Genomic DNA, 24,339 nt, shown 5'->3' with positions numbered 1-24,339 from the left:
CCCAGGGGATGGAAAGGTGTCCCTAAAGGCAGTTTGGGCTCAAACACCCAGGCCTCAGTCATCCCTCCAAGAGCTGGGGATTGGACTAGAAGGGAATGAGCTCTTGACCTTGAGATGGCTGAATGCTGGTTTTGATGTTTAGAACCTGGTTGGTCTTGGAAGAACTTTCAGGAGGCTCACCTTTGTCACCAGTGGACTGGTCAACAACCTCTACTCCTATGGAATAGACATCACTGCCATGTGCAGCGGACTCACCACCTACATGGCTTACCAAGTTCACAATCAGTGTAAGCATTGGCAATTCCCAGTTTTCCTGATGGGGCTTTTTTCTCGTGGGGTGTGATTGGGTTGCAATTGCTGGTCTTCCATTTTGAGACACACACACACCAAGGGCTCCAGAGCAGTTGCACAATGTGTTTGGCACCTCTGGAGATCAGGACGGGAACAGGGTGGTGTCACAGCCCCCAGGAATGACCCCAACAAAACCCACTCAGCTCCCTTCAGGGAAGATTAATGGGGTTCAGTTTGGGCACAGCCTGTCTCAGCTCACACTGAGCTCCCCTGGAATGCCCAGTCAAGAAGAGGGGTCGGTCTCAGAAGCGCTGTCCTACAGGTCAGAGCTTGCTGACGAGTTGAGCCAGGCAGCCACCAAGCCCTTGTGCTTCACAGCACTCAGTCAAGTGGCCTTGGTCCCTGTGGGTTTTTCCCAGGGCCAATGAGACTTCATTCCCCAGGCCTTTAATGGCCTACCCCTGGTAGGATTGTTTCAGGATGTCACAGCCCATGTGACTGGCCCAGGAAGGGGCAGCACCTCCCCATGTGATGCCCAGCCCCTGGGACTCAGTTCTTCAGAACCTGCTTGTCTCAGAGCAACAGCAGCACTCTCCTGTGGAAGGGCAGCCAAGGTCTTGGGCATTAATTAGCTGATGGGGTTTTGTCTTTTCTTTCTCAGCATTCCAAGCACCCCAGGTGAATGTGGGATCATGCGTTACCCTGGATGTGCTGAGAGTTGTGGAGCTGCAGTACTGCAATAGCTATGGCAATTGGAATGGCAACTGGAATGGCAACTGGAATGGCATTTGGAATGGCAACAATGGCAACTGGAACAACCAATGGAACAACCAATGGAACGGCAACTGGAACAACCAATGGAACAACCAATGGAACAACCAATGGAACAACCAATGGAATGGCAGTTGGAACAACAATTGGAACAACAATTGGAACAACGATTGGAATGGCAACAATGGCATTTGGAACAACAATTGGAACACCACCTGGAACAACACCTGGGACAACAACTGGAACAACAACTGGAACAACAATTGGAACAACAACTGGAACAACAATTGGAACGGCCAATGGAACAACAATTGGAACGGCCAATGGAACAACAATTGGAACGGCCAATGGAACAACCAATGGAACAACCAATGGAACAACAATTGGAACAACAATTGGAACGGCCAATGGAACAACAACTGGAACAACAATTGGAACAACCAATGGAACAACAACTGGAACAACAATTGGAACAACCAATGGAACGGCAACTGGAACAACAATTGGAACAACCAATGGAACGGCCAATGGAACGGCAACTGGAACAACCAATGGAACGGCAACTGGAACAACCAATGGAATGGCAACTGGAACAACAATTGGAATGGCAACTGGAATGGCAGTTTTCCGGTGAGAGAACCTTAGCCTTTCCCTTTCTTGAGCCAAATGTCAGGGACTCCAGAGGTGCTGCCCATAGCCAACCCTGATGCCCTTCCTGCCTGGCGTCTCCTCTTCTGAGAGGTTCCTGCTGGAGGGTGCAGATGCTTTCAAAGAGCACTGGGTGAGCAGAGGTTTAAATCATTGACATTTAGCATGGATTTACTCTGGCCAGTGCTCTTTGTTTGCTCTTGAACACATCTACCTCTAAAGGCAGCAGGTGACAGCTCTCAGATGGGGCAGTGATTCCCTGAATACATGAAAAGGATTCTTATGGCCTCTGCCTAAAGCCACAGCCTTGACTCTGGGTCCTTTGGCAAAGACTGAGCGCAGGGCCGGGCACTTCTCTGGGGGCAGCATTTCCATTGCAGCAGGGATTTTTGTGGGAACAGTTGGGGATGTCACTGTCTCCCTTCAAAGGTGCATCATATTTCTCTTGTCATTTTAGTCCCAGCAGTTTCCTGGCAGCATCTTCAACAACACTCAAGTCATCATTGGTGGCCAGTCCCAAATTGTGACCATCAACAGGCAATGGCGTGTGGCAATCATTGAGCAAAGGAGCTTCGGCGGCTCCTGGAAAACCATCTGGAACTACAACACGGTGAGTGGCAGGGAAGGGGCTTGTTCCCTCTGAATATCACGAGACTGGCCCCTCATACAGCTGGCTCAAGGACAGCAAGTTTCAATTTCTTCTGAACATTTGGAGCCCATGATATGTGGCCAAAACTCTGCATTTCTTATGGGTTCCATCCTGAGTCTATAAAATAGATAGCAGTAAGAAAAAAGAGAATTGTGATTGCTGAATCCTTTTCTTTCCCAGGGCGTCATTGCAACCAAAGTCAGACAACAGAACGCGTGCTTCATTTCCATCATGAACAGAAGCGAGATGCCCCGCTTTGATAATCTGGCCCGCCTGGCCCGGGAGAGCAGGGTAAGATTCCCAAGGAGGAGCAGGTTTCTCACCCTGGGCTCCATGGGGCTGTTGTGTCATGTGCTTTTGTTTTGTGGACACGATGAGGTTGTCTCTAGTGGCAGGGTTTCCTCTCTCTCCACAGTAATGGAGATTGGGAATCTGTTGTAGGAATGTTCTGCCCAGAGAAGAAAGGGGCGGCAGCATTCCCATTGGGCTCAAACACCCAGCCTAGAGTCATCTTTCCAGACATAGGAATAATCCTAGAATGGAATCAGCTCCTGACATCGAGCTTGCTGAATGCTGGTTTTGATGTTTAGAACCTGATTGGTCTTGGAAGAACTTCCAGGAGGATCACCTTTGTCACCAATGGACTGGTCAACAACCTCTACTCCTATGGCATAGACATCACTGCCATGTGCAGCGGACTCACCACCTACTTGGCTTATGAAGTTCACTCTCAGTGTAAGCATTGGCAATTCCCAGTTTTCCTGATGGGGCTTTTTTCTCTTGGGGCGTGATTGGGTTGCAATTGCTGCTCTTCCATTTTGAGCCGCACAGACACCAAGGGCTCCAGAGCAGTTGAACAAAATATTTGGCACCTCTGGAGATCAGGACTGGAACAGGGTGCTCTCACAGCCCCCAGGGATGACCCCAAGAAAACCCACTCAGCTCCCTTCAAGGAAGCTTAATGGGGCTTCAATTTGGGCACAGACTGTTTCAGCTTTCAGCTTCTGTCTTTTCTTTCTCAGCATTCCAAGCACCCCAGGTGAATCTGGGATCATGCATTTCCCTGGATGTCCTGAGAGTTGTGGATCTGCAGTACTGCAGGGGCAACGGCAGTATCAGTTTCCCGGTGAGAAAACCTTAGCTCTTGCCTTTCTTCAGCCAAAGGGAGGGCCTCCAGAGCTGCTGCCCAAACCAACCCTGGTCCCTTTCTTGCCTGCCATCTCCTCTGTCGTGAGGTGCTTGGGCATTTGACCCTGCTTGAGGGTGCAGATGCTAAAACAGAGCAATGACTCAGCTGAGATTTCCATCGCCAACCTTGAACGTGGGTTTGCTATGGTCACTTCCCCTGCACACATCTACCTCCAAAGGCAGCAGATGACAGCTCTCAGATGGGGCAATGGTTCCCTGAATACATGAAAAAGATTCTTATGGCCTCTGCCCAAAGCCACAGCCTTGACTCTGGGTCCTTTGGCAAAGACTGAGCGCAGGGCCAAGCACTTCTCTGGGGGCAGCATTTCCATTGCAGCAGGGATTTTTGTATGAAGATCTGGGATGTCACTGTCTCCCTTCAAAGGTGACATGTCTCCTTTCCCATGTCATTTTAGTCCCAGCAGTTTCCTGGCAGCATCTTCAACAACACTCAAGTCATCATTGGTGGCCATTCCCAAATTGTGACCATCAACAGGCAATGGCGTGTGGCAATCATCGAGCAAACGAGCGTCAGCGGCTCCTGGAAAACCATCTGGAACTACAACACAGTGAGTGGCACGGAGGGGGCTCATTCAAATGCATCCAGAATATTGGTCCTTTTGTAGTCCTAGACCTGGGACAACCATTGTTTCTCAGTTTTGAATGTCTGGAGCCCATGATGGGGGGCAGGAATTCTCTGCATATCTTATGGGTTCCATCCCGACTCTGTTCAAATGTCAACAGTTGGGATAACCAGAATTGTGATTGCCGAACCCTTTTATTTCCCAGGGCGTCATTGCAACCAAAGTCAGACAACAGAACGCGTGCTACATTTCCATCATGAACAGAAGCGAGATGCCCCGCTTTGATAATCTGGCCCGCCTGGCCCGGGAGAGCAGGGTAAGATTCCCAAGGAGGAGCAGGGTTCTGCCCTGGGCTCCATTGGGCTGTTGTGTCATGTGCTTTTGTTTTGTGGACACGATGAGGTGTTGTCTCTAGTGGCAGGGTTTCCTCTCTCTCCACAGTAATGGAGATTGGGAATCTGTTGTAGGAATGTTTTCCCAAAGGAAGAAAGGGTCTCTGTTATTCCCTCCTGGACTTTCTCTGTGGCTGCTGAGCTCTGCAGCCTGCTGGGCAAACCTGTTCTTTGTGGAGCCCTTCAGGGCTTTTCTTCTGCTGCCCCTTCCCCTCATGTTCCCTGCACCTTGAGTCCCTCAGAACAAGCTCTGCCTTTGCTGCTGCCTTCAAGGCTTCACAGTGGTCCCACAGGCCCCCAGGGGATGGAAAGGTGTCCCTAAAGGCAGTTTGGGCTCAAACACCCAGGCCTCAGTCATCCCTCCAAGAGCTGGGGATTGGACTAGAAGGGAATGAGCTCTTGACCTTGAGATGGCTGAATGCTGGTTTTTGATGTTTAGAACCTGGTTGGTCTTGGAAGAACTTTCAGGAGGCTCACCTTTGTCACCAGTGGACTGGTCAACAACCTCTACTCCTATGGAATAGACATCACTGCCATGTGCAGCGGACTCACCACTTACATGGCTTACCAAGTTCACAATCAGTGTAAGCATTGGCAATTCCCAGTTTTCCTGATGGGGCTTTTTCTCTTGGGGTGTGATTGGGATGCAATTGCTGCTCTTCCATTTTGAGACACACACACACACCAAGGGCTCCAGAGCAGTTGCACAATGTGTTTGGCACCTCTGGAGATCAGGACGGGAACAGGGTGGTGTCACAGTCCCCAGGAATGACCTCAACAAAACCCACACAGCTCCCTTCAGGGAAGATTAATGGGGTTCAGTTTGGGCACAGCCTGTCTCAGCTCACACTGAGCTCCCCTGGAATGCCCAGTCAAGAAGAGGGGTCGGTCTCAGAAGCGCTGTCCTACAGGTCAGAGCTTGCTGACGAGTTGAGCCAGGCAGCCACCAAGCCCTTGTGCTTCACAGCACTCAGTCAAGTGGCCTTGATCCCTGTGGGTTTTTCCCAGGGCCAACAGTCTCATTCCCCAGGCCTTTAATGGCCTACCCCTGGTAGGATTGTTTCAGGATGTCACAGCCCATGTGACTGGCCCAGGAAGGGGCAGCACGTCCCCATGTGATGCCCAGCCCTTGGGACTCAGTTCTTCAGAACCTGGTTGTCTCAGAGCAACAGCAGCACTCTCCTGTGGAAGGGCAGCCAAGGTCTTGGGCATTAATTAGCTGATGGGGTTTTGTCTTTTCTTTCTCAGCATTCCAAGCACCCCAGGTGAATGTGGGATCATGCGTTACCCTGGATGTGCTGAGAGTTGTGGAGCTGCAGTACTGCAATAGCTATGGCAATTGGAATGGCAACTGGAACGGCAACTGGAATGGCATTTGGAATGGCAACAATGGCAACTGGAACAACCAATGGAACAACCAATGGAACGGCAACTGGAACCACCAATGGAACGGCAACTGGAACAACCAGTGGAACAACCAATGGAACAACCAATGGAACAACCAATGGAATGGCAATTGGAACAACAATTGGAACAACAATTGGAACAACGATTGGAATGGCAACAATGGCATTTGGAACAACACCTGGAACAACACCTGGAACAACACCTGGAACAACACCTGGGACAACAACTGGAACAACAACTGGAACAACAATTGGAACAACAACTGGAACAACAATTGGAACGGCCAATGGAACAACAATTGGAACGGCCAATGGAACAACCAATGGAACAACCAATGGAACAACAATTGGAACGGCCAATGGAACAACAACTGGAACAACAATTGGAACAGCCAATGGAACAACAACTGGAACAACAATTGGAACAACCAATGGAACAACAACTGGAACAACAATTGGAACAACCAATGGAACAACAATTGGAACAACCAATGGAACGGCAACTGGAACAACAATTGGAACAACCAATGGAACGGCAACTGGAACAACCAATGGAATGGCAACTGGAACAACAATTGGAATGGCAACTGGAATGGCAGTTTTCCGGTGAGAGAACCTTAGCCTTTCCCTTTCTTGAGCCAAATGTCAGGGACTCCAGAGGTGCTGCCCATAGCCAACCCTGATGCCCTTCCTGCCTGGCGTCTCCTCTTCTGAGAGGTTCCTGCTGGAGGGTGCAGATGCTTTCAAAGAGCACTGGCTGAGCAGAGGTTTAAATCATTGACATTGAGCATGGATTTACTCTGGCCAGTGCTCTTTGTTTGCTCTTGCACACATCTACCTCTAAAGGCAGCAGGTGACAGCTCTCAGATAGGGCAATTGTTCCCTGAATACGTGAAAAGGATTCTTATGGCCTCTGCCCAAAGCCACAGCCTTGACTCTGGGTCCTTTGGCAAAGACGGAGGGCAGGGCTGGGCACTTCTCTGGGGGCAGCATTTCCATTGCAGCAGGGATTTTTGTGTGAAGATCTGGGGATGTCACTGTCTCCCTTCAAAGCTGCATCATATTTCTCTTGTCATTTTAGTCCCAGCAGTTTCCTGGCAGCATCTTCAACAACACTCAAGTCATCATTGGTGGCCAGTCCCAAATTGTGACCATCAACAGGCAATGGCGTGTGGCAATCATTGAGCAAAGGAGCTTCGGCGGCTCCTGGAAAACCATCTGGAACTACAACACGGTGAGTGGCAGGGAAGGGGCTTGTTCCCTCTGAATATCACGAGCCTGGCCCCTCATACAGCTGGCTCAAGGACAGCAAGTTTCAATTTCTTCTGAACATTTGGGGCCCATGATATGTGGCCAAAACTCTGCATTTCTTATGGCTTCCATCCTGAGTCTATAAAATAGATAGCAGTAAGAAAAAAGAGAATTGTGATTGCTGAATCCTTTTATTTCCCAGGGCGTCATTGCAACCAAAGTCAGACAGCAGAACGCGTGCTTCATTTCCATCATGAACAGGAGCGAGATGCCCCGCTTTGATAATCTGGCCCGCCTGGCCCGGGAGAGCAGGGTAAGATTCCCAAGGAGGAGCAGGTTTCTCACCCTGGGCTCCATGGGGCTGTTGTGTCATGTGCTTTTGTTTTGTGGACACGATGAGGTTGTCTCTAGTGGCAGGGTTTCCTCTCTCTCCACAGTAATGGAGATTGGGAATCTGTTGTAGGAATGTTCTGCCCAGAGAAGAAAGGGGCGGCAGCATTCCCATTGGGCTCAAACAACCAGACCAGAGTCATCTTTCCAGACATAGGAATAATCCTAGAATGGAATCAGCTCCTGACATCGAGCTTGCTGAATGCTGGTTTTTGATGTTTAGAACCTGATTGGTCTTGGAAGAACTTCCAGGAGGATCACCTTTGTCACCAATGGACTGGTCAACAACCTCAACTCCTATGGAATAGACATCACTGCCATGTGCAGCGGACTCACCACCTACTTGGCTTATGAAGTTAACTCTCAGTGTAAGCATTGGCAATTCCCAGTTTTCCTGATGGGGCTTTTTTCTCTTGGGCCGTGATTAGGTTGCAATTGCTGCTCTTCCATTTTGAGACACAGACACCAAGGGCTCCAGAGCAGTTGAACAAAATGTTTGGCACCTCTGGAGATCAGGACTGGAACAGGGTGCTCTCACAGCCCCCAGGGATGACCCCAAGAAAACCCACTCAGCTCCCTTCAAGGAAGCTTAATGGGGCTTCAATTTGGGCACAGACTGTTTCAGCTATCAGCTTCTGTCTTTTCTTTCTCAGCATTCCAAGCACCCCAGGTGAATCTGGGATCATGCATTACCCTGGATGTGCTGAGAGTTGTGGATCTGCAGTACTGCAGGGGCAACGGCAGTATCAGTTTCCCGGTGAGAAAACCTTAGCTCTTGCCTTTCTTCAGCCAAAGGGAGGGCCTCCAGAGCTGCTGCCCAAACCAACCCTGGTCCCTTTCTTGCCTGCCATCTCCTCTGTTGTGAGGTGCTTGGGCATTTGACCCTGCTTGAGGGTGCAGATGCTAAAACAGAGCAATGACTCAGCTGAGGTTTCCATCGCCGACCTTGAACGTGGGTTTGCTATGGTCAGTGCCCCTGCACACATCTACCTCCAAAGGCAGCAGATGACAGCTCTCAGATGGGGCAATGGTTCCCTGAATACATGGAAAAGATTCTTATGGCTTCTGCCCAAAGCCACAGCCTTGACTCTGGGTCCTTTGGCAAAGACTGAGCGCGGGGCCGGGCACTTCTCTGGGGGCAGCATTTCCATTGCAGCAGGGATTTTTGTATGAAGATCTGGGGATGTCAATGTCTCCCTTCAAAGGTGACATGTCTCCTTTCCCGTGTCATTTTAGTCCCAGCAGTTTCCTGGCAGCATCTTCAACAACACTCAAGTCATCATTGGTGGCCATTCCCAAATTGTGACCATCAACAGGCAATGGCGTGTGGCAATCATCGAGCAAACGAGCGTCAGCGGCTCCTGGAAAACCATCTGGAACTACAACACGGTGAGTGGCACGGAGGGGGCTCATTCAAATGCATCCAGAAGATTGGTCCTTTTGTAGTCCTAGACCTGGGACAACAATTGTTTCTCAGTTTTGAATGTCTGGAGCCCATGATGGGGGGCAGGAATTCTCTGCATATCTTATGGGTTCCATCCTGACTCTGTTCATATGTTAACAGTTGGGATAACCAGAATTGTGATTGCTGAACCCTTTTATTTCCCAGGGCGTCATTGCAACCAAAGTCAGACAACAGAACGCGTGCTACATTTCCATCATGAACAGAAGCGAGATGCCCCGCTTTGATAACCTGGCCCGCCTGGCCCGGGAGAGCAGGGTAAGATTCCCAAGGAGGAGCAGGTTTCTGCCCTGGGCTCCATGGGGCTGTTGTGTCATGTGCTTTTGCTTTCTGGACACGATGAGGTTGTCTCTAGCGGCAGGGTTTCCTCTCTCTCCACAGTAATGGAGATTGGGAATCTGTTGTAGGAATGTTTTCCCAAAGGAAGAAAGGGTCTCTGTTATTCCCTCCTGGACATTCTCTGTGGCTGCTGAGCTCTGCAGCCTGCTGGGCAAACCTGTTCTTTGTGGAGCCCTTCAGGGCTTTTCTTCTGCTGCCCCTTCCCCTCATGTTCCCTGCACCTTGACTCCCTCAGAACAAGCTCTGCCTTTGCTGCTGCCTTCAAGGCTTCACAGTGGTCCCACAGGCCCCCAGGGGATGGAAAGGTGTCCCTAAAGGCAGTTTGGGCTCAAACACCCAGGCCTCAGTCATCCCTCCAAGAGCTGGGGATTGGACTAGAAGGGAATGAGCTCTTGACCTTGAGATGGCTGAATGCTGGTTTTGATGTTTAGAACCTGGTTGGTCTTGGAAGAACTTTCAGGAGGCTCACCTTTGTCACCAGTGGACTGGTCAACAACCTCTACTCCTATGGAATAGACATCACTGCCATGTGCAGCGGACTCACCACCTACATGGCTTACCAAGTTCACAATCAGTGTAAGCATTGGCAATTCCCAGTTTTCCTGATGGGGCTATTTTCTCTTGGGGCGTGATTGGGTTGCAATTGCTGCTCTTCCATTTTGAGACACACACACACCAAGGGCTCCAGAGCAGTTGCACAATGTGTTTGGCACCTCTGGAGATCAGGACGGGAACAGGGTGGTGTCACAGCCCCCAGGAATGACCCCAACAAAACCCACTCAGCTCCCTTCAGGGAAGATTAATGGGGTTCAGTTTGGGCACAGCCTGTCTCAGCTCACACTGAGCTCCCCTGGAATGCCCAGTCAAGAAGAGGGGTCGGTCTCAGAAGCGCTGTCCTACAGGTCAGAGCTTGCTGACGAGTTGAGCCAGGCAGCCACCAAGCCCTTGTGCTTCACAGCACTCAGTCAAGTGGCCTTGATCCCTGTGGGCTTTTCCCAGGGCCAATGAGACTTCATTCCCCAGGCCTTTAATGGCCTACCCCTGGTAGGATTGTTTCAGGATGTCACAGCCCATGTGACTGGCCCAGGAAGGGGCAGCACGTCCCCATGTGATGCCCAGCCCCTGGGACTCAGTTCTTCAGAACCTGGTTGTCTCAGAGCAACAGCAGCACTCTCCTGTGGAAGGGCAGCCAAGGTCTTGGGCATTAATTAGCTGATGGGGTTTTGTCTTTTCTTTCTCAGCATTCCAAGCACCCCAGGTGAATGTGGGATCATGCGTTACCCTGGATGTGCTGAGAGTTGTGGAGCTGCAGTACTGCAATAGCTATGGCAATTGGAATGGCAACTGGAATGGCAACTGGAATGGCATTTGGAATGGCAACAATGGCAACTGGAACAACCAATGGAACAACCAATGGAACGGCAACTGGAACCACCAATGGAACGGCAACTGGAACAACCAATGGAACAACCAATGGAACAACCAATGGAATGGCAATTGGAACAACAATTGGAACAACGATTGGAATGGCAACAATGGCATTTGGAACAACAAATGGAACTCCACCTGGAACAACACCTGGGACAACAACTGGAACAACAACTGGAACAACAATTGGAACGGCCAATGGAACAACAATTGGAACGGCCAATGGAACAACCAATGGAACGGCCAATGGAACAACCAATGGAACGGCAACTGGAACAACCAATGGAACAACAATTGGAACGGCCAATGGAACAACAACTGGAACAACAATTGGAACAACCAATGGAACAACCAATGGAACAACAATTGGAATGGCAACAATGGCATTTGGAACAACCAATGGAACAACACCTGGGACAACAACTGGAACAACCAATGGAATGGCCAGTGGAACAACCAATGGAATGGTCAATGGAACAACAACTGGAACAACAACTGGAACAACAATTGGAACAACCCGTGGAACGGCCAGTGGAACAACCAATGGAATGGCAACTGGAACAACAATTGGAACAACAACTGGAACAACAATTGGAACAACAATTGGAACAACCAGTGGAACGGCCAGTGGAATAACCAATGGAACGGCCAGTGGAACAACAATTGGAACAACAACTGGAATAACCAGTGGAACGGCAACTGGAACAACCAATGGAACAACCAATGGAACGGCAACTGGGACAACAATTGGAATGGTATTTGGAACAACAGTTGGAACGGCAATTGGAATGGCAGTTTTCCGGTGAGAGAACCTTAGCCTTTCCCTTTCTTGAGCCAAATGTCAGGGACTCCAGAGGTGCTGCCCATAGCCAACCCTGATGCCCTTCCTGCCTGGCGTCTCCTCTTCCGAGAGGTTCCTGCTGGAGGGTGCAGATGCTTTCAAAGAGCACTGCGTGAGCAGAGGTTTAAATCATTGACATTGAGCATGGATTTACTCTGGCCAGTGCTCTTTGTTTGCTCTTGCACACCTCTACCTCTAAAGGCAGCAGGTGACAGCTCTCAGATGAGGCAGTGATTCCCTGAATATGTGAAAAGGATTCTTATGGCCTCTGCCCAAAGCCACAGCCTTGACTCTGGGTCCTTTGGCAAAGACGGAGGGCAGGGCTGGGCACTTCTCTGGGGGCAGCATTTCCATTGCAGCAGGGATTTTTGTGTGAAGATCTGGGGATGTCACTGTCTCCCTTCAAAGGTGCATCATATTTCTCTTGTCATTTTAGTCCCAGCAGTTTCCTGGCAGCATCTTCAACAACACTCAAGTCATCATTGGTGGCCAGTCCCAAATTGTGACCATCAACAGGCAATGGCGTGTGGCAATCATTGAGCAAAGGAGCTTCGGCGGCTCCTGGAAAACCATCTGGAACTACAACACGGTGAGTGGCAGGGAAGGGGCTTGTTCCCTCCGAATATCACGAGCCTGGCCCCTCATACAGCTGGCTCAAGGACAGCAAGTTTCAATTTCTTCTCAACTTTGGAGCCCATGATATGTGGCCAAAACTCTGCATTTCTTATGGCTTCCATCCTGAGTCTATAAAATAGATAGCAGTAAGAAAAAAGAGAATTGTGATTGCTGAATCCTTTTATTTCCCAGGGCGTCATTGCAACCAAAGTCAGACAACAGAATGCGTGCTTCATTTCCATCATGAACAGGAGCGAGATGCCCCGCTTTGATAATCTGGCCCGCCTGGCCCGGGAGAGCAGGGTAAGATTCCCAAGGAGGAGCAGGTTTCTCACCCTGGGCTCCATGGGGCTGTTGTGTCATGTGCTTTTGTTTTCTGGACACGATGAGGTTGTCTCTAGTGGCAGGGTTTCCTCTCTCTCCACAGTAATGGAGATTGGGAATCTGATGTAGGAATGCTCTGCCCAGAGAAGAAAGGGGCTGCAGCATTCCCATTGGGCTCAAACACCCAGCCTAGAGTCATCTTTCCAGACATAGGAATAATCCTAGAATGGAATCAGCTCCTGACATCGAGCTTTCTTAATGCTGGTTTTTGATGTTTAGAATGTGATTGTTGGAAGACGTACCAGGAGGATCACCTTTGTCACCAATGGACTGGTCAACAACCTCAACTCCTATGGAATAGACATCACTTCCATGTGCCGTGGACTCACCACCTACTTGGCTTATGAAGTTCACTCTCAGTGTAAGCATTGGCAATTCCCAGTTTTCCTGATGGGGCTTTTTTCTCTTGGGCCGTGATTGGGTTGCAATTGCTGCTCTTCCATTTTGAGACACACACACACCAAGGGCTCCAGAGCAGTTGCACAATGTGTTTGGCTCCTCTAGAGATCAGGACGGGAACAGGGTGGTGTCACAGCCCCCAGGAATGACCCCAACAAAACCCACTCAGCTCCCTTCAGGGAAGATTAATGGGGTTCAGTTTGGGCACAGCCTGTCTCAGCTCACACTGAGCTCCCCTGGAATGCCCAGTCAAGAAGAGGGGTCAGTCTCAGAAGCGCTGTCCTACAGGTCAGAGCTTGCTGACGAGTTGAGCCAGGCAGCCACCAAGCCCTTGTGCTTCACAGCACTCAGTCAAGTGGCCTTGATCCCTGTGGGCTTTTCCCAGGGCCAACAGTCTCATTCCCCAGGCCTTTGATGGCCTACCCCTGGTAGGATTGTTTCAGGATGTCACAGCCCATGTGACTGGCCCAGGAAGGGGCAGCACGTCCCCATGTGATGCCCAGCCCCTGGGACTCAGTTCTTCAGAACCTGCTTGTCTCAGAGCAACAGCAGCACTCTCCTGTGGAAGGGCAGCCAAGGTCTTGGGCATTAATTAGCTGATGGGGTTTTGTCTTTTCTTTCTCAGCATTCCAAGCACCCCAGGTGAATGTGGGATCATGCGTTACCCTGGATGTGCTGAGAGTTGTGGAGCTGCAGTACTGCAATAGCAATGGCAACTGGAATGGCAACTGGAATAACAATGGTAATTGGAATGGCATTTGGAATAACAGTGGCAACTGGAATGGCAACTGGAATAACAACGGCAATTGGAATGGCATTTGGAATAACAGCGGCAACTGGAATGGCAATTGGAATGGCGGTTGGAACAACCAATGGAACAACCAATGGAATGGCAATTGGAACGGCAATTGGAATGGCAATGGTCAGGTGAGGAAACCTTAGCCCCAGTCTTTTCTTCAACTTAATGAGAATGGTCCAGAGCTGCTGCCTAAATCCAACCCTGATACCCTTCCTGCCCGGCATCTTCTCTTGTTAGAGGTTTCTCCTTGAGGGTGCAGCTGCTTTTACAGAGCCCTGGGTGATCCGATGTTTCTGTCCAGGGCTCTGTGGATTTAGTGTGGTCAGGTCTCTTGCATGCATCCACCTCTAAAGGCGCCAGCTGACAAATGTCAGATGTAGCAATGATTCACTGAATCCATGACAAGATTTCTCGCAGCCTTTGCCCGCTGTCGCCGCCTTTTGTTTTGTTTTTAGATATCTCTTCCTCATTTTAAAACACACCTCCACCTCCATCTCTTCCTGGATCAGAGTACTCGTTCTTTTCTTGCAGGGTTTTTTTGTAAATTTGTGACTTGAGACTTCCGTACTTGCAGAGACCTAAAATATTTAATGTGCTTTTCTTGTCTCAGCAGACAGATCACAACGAAATCATCTCCGGTGGAAATTCCCACATCTCCATCTCTGGTGGGGGCTCCCACATGTCCATCTCTGGTGTCTCACAAAGCATGAGCATCAACAGTCAGACACGAAAGGCAATTATTCAGCAAAAGAGCAACCGTTTGTCCTGGAAAACCATCTGGAACTACAACACGGTGAGTGGCAGGGAGGGGCCTTGTTCAAAGAGCGCACCAGGAGACTGGCTCCTCATTCAGGAGGCCCAGCGACTGTTTTCTTTATTGTAAACTTTGGAGTCTGTGATAGGGAGTCAAAACTCCCGGCATTTGTTATTGTTTCAATCCAAATCCAATGTTCACAGTTGGGAAAAAAAAAAGGAATTGTGAGCGCTCATTAATTTTATTTTACAGGGCATCATTGCCACGAGAGTGATGCCAGAGGGAGCGTGCTACATTTCCACCATGAACAGGAGTGGGATGCCCACCTTTGCTGCACTTGCCAGAGTGGCTGCAGAGAGGAGGGTAAGAATTCCATGCAGGAATCTCTTGCAAATGTTCCTCAGTGTTTGAAAGTAAACAGATGTGGAAGACTGCTATTCTTCAAAGCCTTTTAAACCATTAGGTGTTTAGAAGTGATTTGTTTCGTACTCTTAATCACGTAGATGGGTTTATTATGAATTATATTTTATTTTAAAAGGTTCGTAAATAAGAATAAGCCATTTAGGGTAAAGGTTTCTCATTTTTAATTAATGTTGTAGATATCCGGGAAATTTTTACGTAGTTTGCAATGAGTTTTTATGCTGACCTCTTTTTAATACTCTGTTATGACCCAAGAATGTAAATGTGTGGTGAGGTACCCTTTATAATCTTCCATAATTTGCATGTTCAATTTCTTTGGCTGAGGTGTATTTGATTAAGAACAAATATCCCAATAAGCTGGAAAATTTTAAATCATCTCTCAAAATGTTTGCAAAAAACAACCATGTTAGCATGAGCTCCACCCACTAAATTAACTCACCCATTTTAAAAATGGTATCAGCGTTTAGGATATTCACCTTTGGTAGTCACAGGCTTCCACTCAATACTCAGAACTGAGTCCTTAAAAAAATCAAGGATTTAAAGAGCAAGAAAACATAAGGGGCAGAAGAAAACCAGCAGAGTGTTATCAGTAAAGGCATAAGGAAAAAAAAATCAGCTTTGGCTATAGATTGTGGCTTTTTAGAAGCAAGGTGCATCCTCCTAGAGCAAACCTCAGCCCCTTGTGCCCCTGTGGGAAGGAAGAATTGTGCAGTTGGCTTTCAGAAACCCTTTCTCTAAAGTCCACTATTTTGAAAGCCTATTATGTGTAACAATCAGAGCAATGGTGGCCAGCTCTGCCTGAACACGGAGATCATCCAGCCACTTCTTCATGTGCATTTTCTTTCTGGAGAGGAGAGGCTGCTAGTGGTCCCCCAGGGGATGGAAAGGTGTCCCTAAAGGCAGTTTGGGCTCAAACCCAGCCCCGAGTCATCTTTCCAGAGTTGGAATAAGCCTGGAAGGGAAGCAGCTCCTGACCCTGAGCTGGCTGAATGCTGGTTTTTGTTGTTTAGAACCAGATTGGTTTTGGAAGACCTTCCAGGAGGATCACCTTTGTCACCAATGGACGGGCCAACAACCTCAGGTCTTATGGAGCAGACGTCTTCTCTATGTGCAGTGGACTCTCCACCTACATGGCTCATGAAACTTATGGTGAGTGCAGGCAAAGGGATTCTGCCTCTGTGTGGCCTGGCCTTTGTTTCCCTTGGGGAGTGAACCATGCAGGATTACTGCCTTTCCACTTGGAGGTGCACAGAAACCAAGGGCTTCAGCAGCCCCACAAAGGGTTTAACAGCTCCACAGATCAGGACTGAAGCAAGGTTGAGGCACAGCCTCCAGAAATGACCTGTATCACCCCTTTCTGTGAAATTTAACGTGGCTTAAGTTACCGCACAGGGTTTTACATGTTGACATCCTCTGCAGTGCCTACACTAAGAGAAAGGGTAGCTCTAAGATTGTTCCCTCCTTTCTGTGTTAGAGACCCAGCATTGTTCCATGACTTCAAAGAGATTCTTTGTCTATGAAACCTTTTCTTATACAGCAATTATAGACAAACCTAGTTCAATTCAAGCAACAAAAATGAGCTGTCATCGATTACCCAAGAATATCTGCCCTCTGAACTAAGTGTATTTTTTGTGTGTTGTTTTAAAGCACCCCGGTATAACCAACAGTCCTGCACTGCACTGAACGTCATGAGTCTTGTGGAGCTGGATTACTGCAGGGGCAACGGACAGATCTGAGAACCTCCCCTCTCTTGAACTGAGATCCAGCCTTCAGAGCTGCTGCCCAAACCCAACCCTGGTGCCATCCTTCCCTGGCATCTCTTCTTTCAAGAGTTTTGTTCTTGATGGTCCAGATGCTGAAACAGATCGTTTGTTGACTAGAGCTTTCCATTAAAAACCTTTTGCATAGATGACCTCTGGCTTGTTTCTCATTACTCTGCCCTTCAATCATCTTTGAAACTTCCATGGAAACGTTTTTATTGTCTCCCTTCTGCCCCAGTTGAGCCTTTCCAATGCTCTTTTCATTGCCAGCTCTCAACAAAAGGCACAGCCAGAGGGCTGGGCAAGCCCCAGGGTGTGCATAGATCTGTTCCAGGGGGGACACACTCCTGTGATGTCCACAGGACAATATTCTCTCCTTCACCACTCAAAGGCAAATCAACAGCCTCAGCAAGTCACATAAAGTTAGGGCTCAAGTGTTTGCTGAGAGTGTAGAACCATGAGACACCCCATGTGCACTCAGATCCTTCCCATCAGAATCCTTTACAATGAAAATCTGGACCAGTTCTGTGTTCAAGGGAATGTCTCCGTGATCACAATTGTTCACAATAGTTAACAGGAATGAATTTATCATAGCAAATAGTTCTGCATACTTAAATCCTCTTCAGCTGGATCCCACTGCAGAAAAGGCTGAGCCTCTACACAAAGTAAACTGGAATCAGAATAATTTTAATTGATGTGAGATAAGCAGTCACAATGTTAAAATGTTGTGAATTTCAAATGCTCTTCACAGATTGTGATTGCTTCTCTTCTTGGTGGTTTCCTGGCTCCAGCTCTTGCTCACAGGGGGTTGTGAATGAGAGGTTTCAGTCACTTAAAGAATCACCATAACAGGTCTTGGCAAAAGCAGGTTTCAACGTGAGTTTGTGAAAATACACATTAACAGAATTCAGTGGCAGGGGTTGGCCTATTGCTTACTGCATGGATAAAACCTGCAGAAAAAAACCCAATTAAAGTCACTTTAGAATGGCATACACAGAGTCCAGGGCTGCAAAGGGTTTAAGAGTGTTTAATCACTGACTCATTTACAAGGGGGTTCAATAGTGTTCATTACAATTACAACAAAGACTGGAATCTAGATTCAAGATAGCCACATTCATACCCTTATCACTCCTCAGGCACACACACTGGCCCAGAGCTGCCTACGTCTCCATCTAGGTGTGCAAAAATACCTCTTAAAAATTCCCCCTGAGTTCACTGACCCGGGACAAACGCCTTTGCATTTCTCAGTGGGTGAGGGTTGAATCCCAGGGAGTGGGGAATAGCAGCCCAGTCTTCAGAAAGAGTCTTTTGAGTATTGCAGAGCTGAGGCTGAACAAGCTCCAGGAGACATCCCACTGCCTCGAGATGTTTGTGGAGCCCACTGCAGCCCAAGGCCACACTTAGCTCTGGTGTTTGTGGAGTCAAGGGATGACTGTCCTTAGTCCCCAGGAGATTCCTGCCCTGGCCTATCCCAAGTTGGTAACAATGGGCCCCTTCTGCTCAGGCTGGGAAACAGGTAAATAATGTTCCAGGGCTGTCAGAGGGTGAGTGATTGTCCCTTGTTCCCTGCCTGGGTCAGCTAACCGATATTCCTGATGTAATCAGTGTCACTCCCACATTTCCCTCTCGGAGTTCCCAGTAGGGCCATGAATACCAGGTCAGGGTGAAGCCTGAATGTAAAATCTGACATTACAGCACTGACAGCTTCCCAAGGCTCCTCTCTGAGGCCAGAAATCACCTCCCCTTTAATCTGACCTCCAAGAGCAATAATTCCCCAAAACATAGCAACTGGAGCTAATGGTTTATTGAGTGAAACACTGCTGGGAATCCACAAAGCTAAATCCTTCACTCCTTTAATCTATTCCAAAACTGGAGCACCAAGAACAGCTCCAAGGAGCACCATAATGAACGTTCACACCACTCTGAGCAGAAGAACACATCACACACATGGCAATAAAACCTATTTATGTTTTTTTGCCTACCAGCAGATTCCTACCTCATAATCATCAGACTCCAGCAGGTCAAAAATTTCCCCATAAACAATCCCCATGTTTATCAAGTAGTTGCACCAGGAAATGATTTTCAGGGACAAGCGACAGGGAAACAAACGACAAAATAATTTTATTGCAGTATTCAACCCTTCCACACCTAATTCTGAAAACAAATAAAAGGTGGGAGGCTCACATCATTTATTCTGCCTTCAGCAACATCAGCTCTGCAGTCAGCATGAATCTCCCTGTAAGTATGCATGCTTTTCTTCCTTATAAACTGAAACTTTGATTCAAACCATTCCTTTATCCCTCAGAAGGGCTCCTGGAGCACTAAGGCTTTCTCTGGGGACTTTTAACTCCTCCAGAATTGGAACTCAGCCCCTGTTCCCCAGGGGAGACTGAGCTCCCCAGAGGAGCTGAGAAGGTAAGGAATTTTTCACTGTGCATTATTCAGACAACAGGAAGCCTAATCCACGTCCATTCCTGTCCATGCTTTTGCACAACTGGAGCACTGCCCCAGTGGGTCAAGCCCTTCCCTGTAATGCCAGAGCAGAAGAAATGGGAATTTCTCCTCACTCTTGTGAAATACCTGTGTGTGCTGCACAGGTCTGGAAAACAACTTGAGCTCCAGCTCTTGAAAGAGCAAGTGTGAGATGTGTCTGTCTGCAGCCCCCTGGGGTAAAGCAAGGGGGACCCTTGAACATGAGATTAGGGGAATTCTCCTGACCAGATTTGTCAGCCAGAACTGCAGTCACACTTTTGTATTTGATTTTCATTTCAGATTTTGACTGCGGTCCTTCTTGGACTCGTCCTGACTCCAGCCCTTGCTGATCATGTGAGTACAAGTGAACAATTTCCACATGGATGCTCTTTTTTTATTCCCTACTTCAGACATCTCCTAGAACTTTTCACTTGTTAAAATCCTTGGGGAGATAATCCCTTGAGAGCCTGAGTATTCCCCCATTTGTTTTTCTAGCATCAGCAGACTGAAGTTAGCAAGAAAATCTCCATTGGTGGAGGTTACCAACTTCTGGTCCTCAACTGGAAATGGCTCGTGGCAAGTATTGAGCAAAAGACCAACCATGGGTCCTGGAAAACCATCTGGAACTATGACACAGTGAGTGCAGGGAGGGAGCTGGCTCAGAGCCTGCCTCATACATCCAGTAAAAACCCTTTTACTACTCTTTTTTTATTATTATATATGAAATTCCAATATTAACGATTAAATTCCGAGTGGTCAAAAACCTTATTTTACAGGGCTTTATGGCGACCAAAGTGCTGCCAGAGAAAGCCTGCTACCTCTCCATAATGGACAGAGCAGAGACGCCCAGCTTTGATGCACTCCCTGGGCTGGCTGCAGACGTCAGGGTAAGACTGAAAGGGAAGCAGTTACTTGGAAAGTTGTACTTAATGCTAAATGAACTGCTATGGGAGACCTTGCTATTTTCAAAACCAACAGGTACTTTAAAGGATCATCACACTATAATTAGATATTTTTATCGATTTCAATGACATTTGACAACAAGGTAGCTTTAAACTCTTGAAAATTGGAATACCTTTGTTTAGATGCTTCCAGTGGAGGGTTTACATGTTTGGACAATGTTGGATTATTCTTAAAACGTTTATAATAAGTAAAGTCAGGAATAGACCTGCAGTTAAACAGATCAGGGCACTGATTTGCTGAATGCTGTAATTTGATGCTTAGAACCAGAACCGTCCAAGACCCTCCCCAAAGGAGATCACATTCACCCTGGTCAAGAGAATGATCCGTGACCTTGAGTCCTACGGACCAGAGATCTTCTCCATGTGCAGAGGACTCTCAACTTATGTGGCTTACGAAGTTCACGGTGAGTGCAAGAGAAGATTCTGTCTCTAAGTGACCTGGCATTTGTTTCCCTTGGGGAATGATCAAGGTAGAGTTGCTGCTCTTCCATTTTGAGACACACAGACACCAAGGGCTCCAGAGCAGTTGCACAATGTGTTTGGCACCTCTGGAGATCAGGACGGGAACAGGGTGGTGTCACAGCCCCCAGGAATGACCCCAACAAAACCCACTCAGCTCCCTTCAGGGAACATAAATGGGTTCAGTTTGGGCACAGCCTGTCTCAGCTCACACTGAGCTCCCCTGGAATGCCCAGTCAAGAAGAGGGGTCGGTCTCAGAAGCGCTGTCCTACAGGTCAGAGCTTGCTGACGAGTTGAGCCAGGCAGCCACCAAGCCCTTGTGCTTCACAGCACTCAGTCAAGTGGCCTTGATCCCTGTGGGTTTTTCCCAGGGCCAATGAGACTTCATTCCCCAGGCCTTTAATGGCCTACCCCTGGTAGGATTGTTTCAGGATGTCACAGCCCATGTGACTGGCCCAGGAAGGGGCAGCAGCCTTTGGGAAATCCCAAAGGGTGTCCAAGAGCATGTCTTTGTGAGCATTCCTTGCAGACCCACAGGGCTGTGCTCTTTGGGGACTCCACGAGAATCTGTCCCACACTCAGCTCAAACATTCCCAGTGCAGCATCCAGAACCTGTTTGTCTCTGAACAACTCCAGCACTCTCCTGTAGAAGGGAGCCATGGCTCTGGAGATGGACATGAATTACTGAGCTGCTGTGAGTGCTTCAACTGGAATTCGATCACTTGCAATACAATTTCTAGGAAAAAAAACAAACAAACAAACAAAAAAAAAACCACGTTTGTTTTAAATATATCCAAGGGAATGAAGTTTTACTCAGAGGAGTTAATCCTGAAGCACCATCAAAGTATCCTGAGCCTTCCTGCCAGCTGATTGTCCCCAGCCCTGTCATGGGAAGATGCTTCACAGCTCAGGCTCAGGATATTACATTCTGGCACAGCAGGAATGCACCTAGGCACCGTTTGCTTTGCTTTAAGCATCAGCTCTGTCACCTGGGAGGGCTCCGTGGGAGTGAAAAAAGGAGATCAATGTGTCAGGTATCAAGGGCTGTCAGTGAATGCACAGAACATTTAACAGCACCTTGGTCTGTGTCTCGTGGTAATTGTTTTTTTCCTTTTCTCGTTTTAGAAGGACAACAATTCAACCTCAGATCCTGCACCAAACTCGATGTCCTTCAATACTTGGCCCTCACATACTGCCATAACGACAACTTTGTGTAAATCACACCTTTCTTCAGCTGCCTGGATGCTCCAGCAGCAGTCTTGGAGCTGCTGTCCAAAGCTGCCCCTGAGGGAGTTATTCCCTGTACCTCTCCTTTCGAGATGTTTTTTTGTGAGGTTCGAGTACTGAGACAGACCAATTGGTGAGCAGAGGGATCAATTAAACTCCTTCATCATGGAACAACTCCGGCCTGTTTGTTGTTACTCTACCCTTTTCCATCTAAGAACACCTCCAGGGAAATGTTTTGCCCCATTTGAGCCCTTCCATTGCTCTTTTCCTCTCCGCACAGCCAGAGGGCATTCCCAGCCTGGACCTTCCTCCTGCTCGGGGAAAGGTGCCTCACATCACAAACCTCGGGTCAGGGGGCACAAAAGGCAGAAGAAAAGAAGTGCACAGCAACGAATTTGCCTTTTTAAGGGGAAGGGGAGTGTCCTTTGTGGGATTTACAGAGTGGTTGTGTTCCCAGCACAAGGCAAGGCTGGGATTCTTGTTGCTCAAATCTTCACAATCAAGATGATTTCCTTTTCTCTGACCAAAAACTCTAGCCTTTTGCTGTGCTTTCTTACACCATCGTATCACCAATGTGCTGGGGGTGTCCAGGAGCCTCATCACCTTCTGGGGAGGTCTGCACCAGCCTGGGGCAGTCCGTGGGGACATGCCCACCCCTGGGTGCTCTTGATCCCTGGAAAAATTAAAGCACAAAGAAAGAAAAAAATTCCTCCTGGCCACGGAGTGTCAGCCTCGAGTTGCAGAGCTGGGATGGATAAAGGCCCCCGGAGGAATGTGGTGTCCCAGAGCAGCAGCAGAAGGCAGCAGAGCCAGCCCCAGCCCAGCTGTGCTGAGTTCCAGCCCTGGAGACACAGCCAGGGACGGGTTAGCAATTCCTGCACCGTGATCATTTCACTGTGCCAGTAACACTGGGGCGTGGAGGGAGCCTCCACACGCTGCTCTAGTGCCCCGAGAAACAGGGAATGGGATGGTTTGGACCTGGACCAAAGCCATTTCCCATCACCCAGCTCAGACACCTGGAAGCCAAAGGGAGTCACCCAAAGGTGCTCCCAAACCCAAGGGCACCAGCTGGAGCTCAGTAACCCTTGGCAGAGCTGTGGGCAATTAAAACACCTCATTATTTCCTCTCACGCAAAGCCTCGGGCTTCCCAAGCACTGCTGTGTCTCTCACACACGACCTGCAACCCTCAAAATGTTTTTGGCTCTGGCATTTTTGGTGAGGGGGGAGGTGGGACTAATTCCAACCCCTCTCCTGTGTCCCACATGAGCTTGAGTGCTGATGCTGCTTTTACCAGCGTTTTTAAACAAAAATACACACTCCTAGGGCAGGCACACGGAGGGGATTAGTCCTGGAGCAATTCAGGATTTCGGGATAAGGCTCAATGGACCACTGTCAGCAGCTCTGTCCATCCTCTGACGCCTCATTCCTTGGCTCTTCCCCAGGTTCTCCTGAGCCCTGGGTCAGTCTGAATCCACAGTCTGAATCCACAGCTCCCCAGAGAATCTGATCTCCTCCTCCAGCTTTTATGAAGCGTATTTTAAAGCCAAATCTAATGCTTTGAGCAGTGCCGGGGAGCTGGAAAGGCTGAGCCAGGTGCATTGCATCCCCTGAGCCCCTAGCTGCAGTTTCCCCACCCATCAGGTGTTGGCAGTGAGGAGAATGGATTTTTGGTGTGGCCTGAGGGTCTGTGAGGGAAGTTTGGGAGCTCCTGGAACTCCCAGTTGAGCTTTTACTGGCGCAGGGGCTCCCTCCCTGGGGAATGGTGTTCCTTCTGGGCTCTGCTGCCCTTAGAGCCTGTTTGTGGGAGGAGGCAGAGGGGTGAGTGTAGATGAGTTGATATTTTCCAGGGTTCCCTTGGAAGAGGGAGAGTTTAGGCTTTGGGGGCTGAGCTGGGGCAGACTTTGGGGAGCACAGACACTGCTGAGTGCTCCTCAGGACTGGGAAGTGCAGGACACGAACCCTGGCGTGGCTTTTCCCTCCTAGGGAGCTGCCCCAAGTTTTTAAAGGTCTTTAAACTCAGGTGTTGCCTGGGCAGGAAGGAAAGATGTCCCTTCTGTCTGGGTGGGAAACAAAGGTGTGGGGAGAGGACAAGGGGATGGCCTCAAGCTGCAGGAGGGCAGGGTTAGGTGGGATTTGGGGAAGGAACTCCTCCCTGTGAGGGTGGGGAAGGGCTGGGATGGAATTCCCAGAGCAGCTGTGGCTGCCCCTGGAGCCCTGGGAATGCCCAAGGCCGGGCTGGATGGGGCTGGGAGCAGCCTGGGAGAGAGGAGGGTGTCCCTGGGCTAGAGGAGGGTGTCCCTGGGACACTGGGAGGGGTCCCTGGGACAGTGGAGGGTGTCCCTGGGCTAGAGGTGGGTGTCCCTGGGCTAGAGGTGGGTGTCCCTGGGCTATAGGAAGCTGTCCCCGGGCCAGAGGAGGGTGTCCCCGGGACAGAGGAGGGTGTCCC

At 49.0% G+C, this 24,339-nt stretch overlaps 2 protein-coding genes across 2 annotated transcripts; both read left to right on the top strand.

Moving 5' to 3' along the window:
• Positions 1–14,443: 14,443 nt before the first annotated feature.
• On the top strand, positions 14,444–16,923 carry LOC136372604 (gastrokine-1-like). Its single transcript, XM_066337292.1, has 4 exons — positions 14,444–14,630; positions 14,844–14,954; positions 16,022–16,160; positions 16,659–16,923. The coding sequence occupies exons 1-4, from the start codon at positions 14,517–14,519 to the stop codon at positions 16,745–16,747; spliced, it is 453 nt and encodes a 150-aa protein (XP_066193389.1). The 5' UTR covers positions 14,444–14,516; the 3' UTR covers positions 16,748–16,923.
• Positions 16,924–18,960: 2,037 nt separating this feature from the next.
• Positions 18,961–21,911, top strand: LOC136372572 (gastrokine-1-like). The gene is made up of 6 exons (XM_066337234.1): positions 18,961–19,009; positions 19,544–19,597; positions 19,739–19,879; positions 20,020–20,130; positions 20,468–20,609; positions 21,794–21,911. Exons 1-6 carry the CDS (start codon positions 18,998–19,000, stop codon positions 21,880–21,882), a joined length of 549 nt encoding a protein of 182 aa, XP_066193331.1. The 5' UTR covers positions 18,961–18,997; the 3' UTR covers positions 21,883–21,911.
• Positions 21,912–24,339: the final 2,428 nt, after the last annotated feature.

This window comes from Sylvia atricapilla, chromosome 28, assembly GCF_009819655.1.
Source record: "Sylvia atricapilla isolate bSylAtr1 chromosome 28, bSylAtr1.pri, whole genome shotgun sequence".
Classification (NCBI taxonomy): Eukaryota; Metazoa; Chordata; class Aves; order Passeriformes; family Sylviidae; genus Sylvia; species Sylvia atricapilla.
The sequence above is the reverse complement of the archived record's forward strand: the minus strand, read 5'-3'. Positions and strand labels throughout refer to the sequence as shown.

What these genes read in the sequence shown, in the direction of transcription:
- LOC136372604 (XM_066337292.1), top strand. Translation starts at nt 14,517, where the DNA reads ATGTCCATCTCTGGTGTCTCACAAAGCATGAGCATCAACAGTCAGACA. An exon ending in CCATCTGGAACTACAACACG is followed by an intron (nt 14,631 to 14,843) that starts GTGAGTGGCAGG and finishes TTTATTTTACAG; the next exon opens with GGCATCATTGCCACGAGAGT. An exon ending in CATGGCTCATGAAACTTATG is followed by an intron (nt 16,161 to 16,658) that starts GTGAGTGCAGGC and finishes GTTGTTTTAAAG; the next exon opens with CACCCCGGTATAACCAACAG.
- LOC136372572 (XM_066337234.1), top strand. An exon ending in CCATCTGGAACTATGACACA is followed by an intron (nt 19,880 to 20,019) that starts GTGAGTGCAGGG and finishes CTTATTTTACAG; the next exon opens with GGCTTTATGGCGACCAAAGT. An exon ending in TGTGGCTTACGAAGTTCACG is followed by an intron (nt 20,610 to 21,793) that starts GTGAGTGCAAGA and finishes TCGTTTTAGAAG; the next exon opens with GACAACAATTCAACCTCAGA.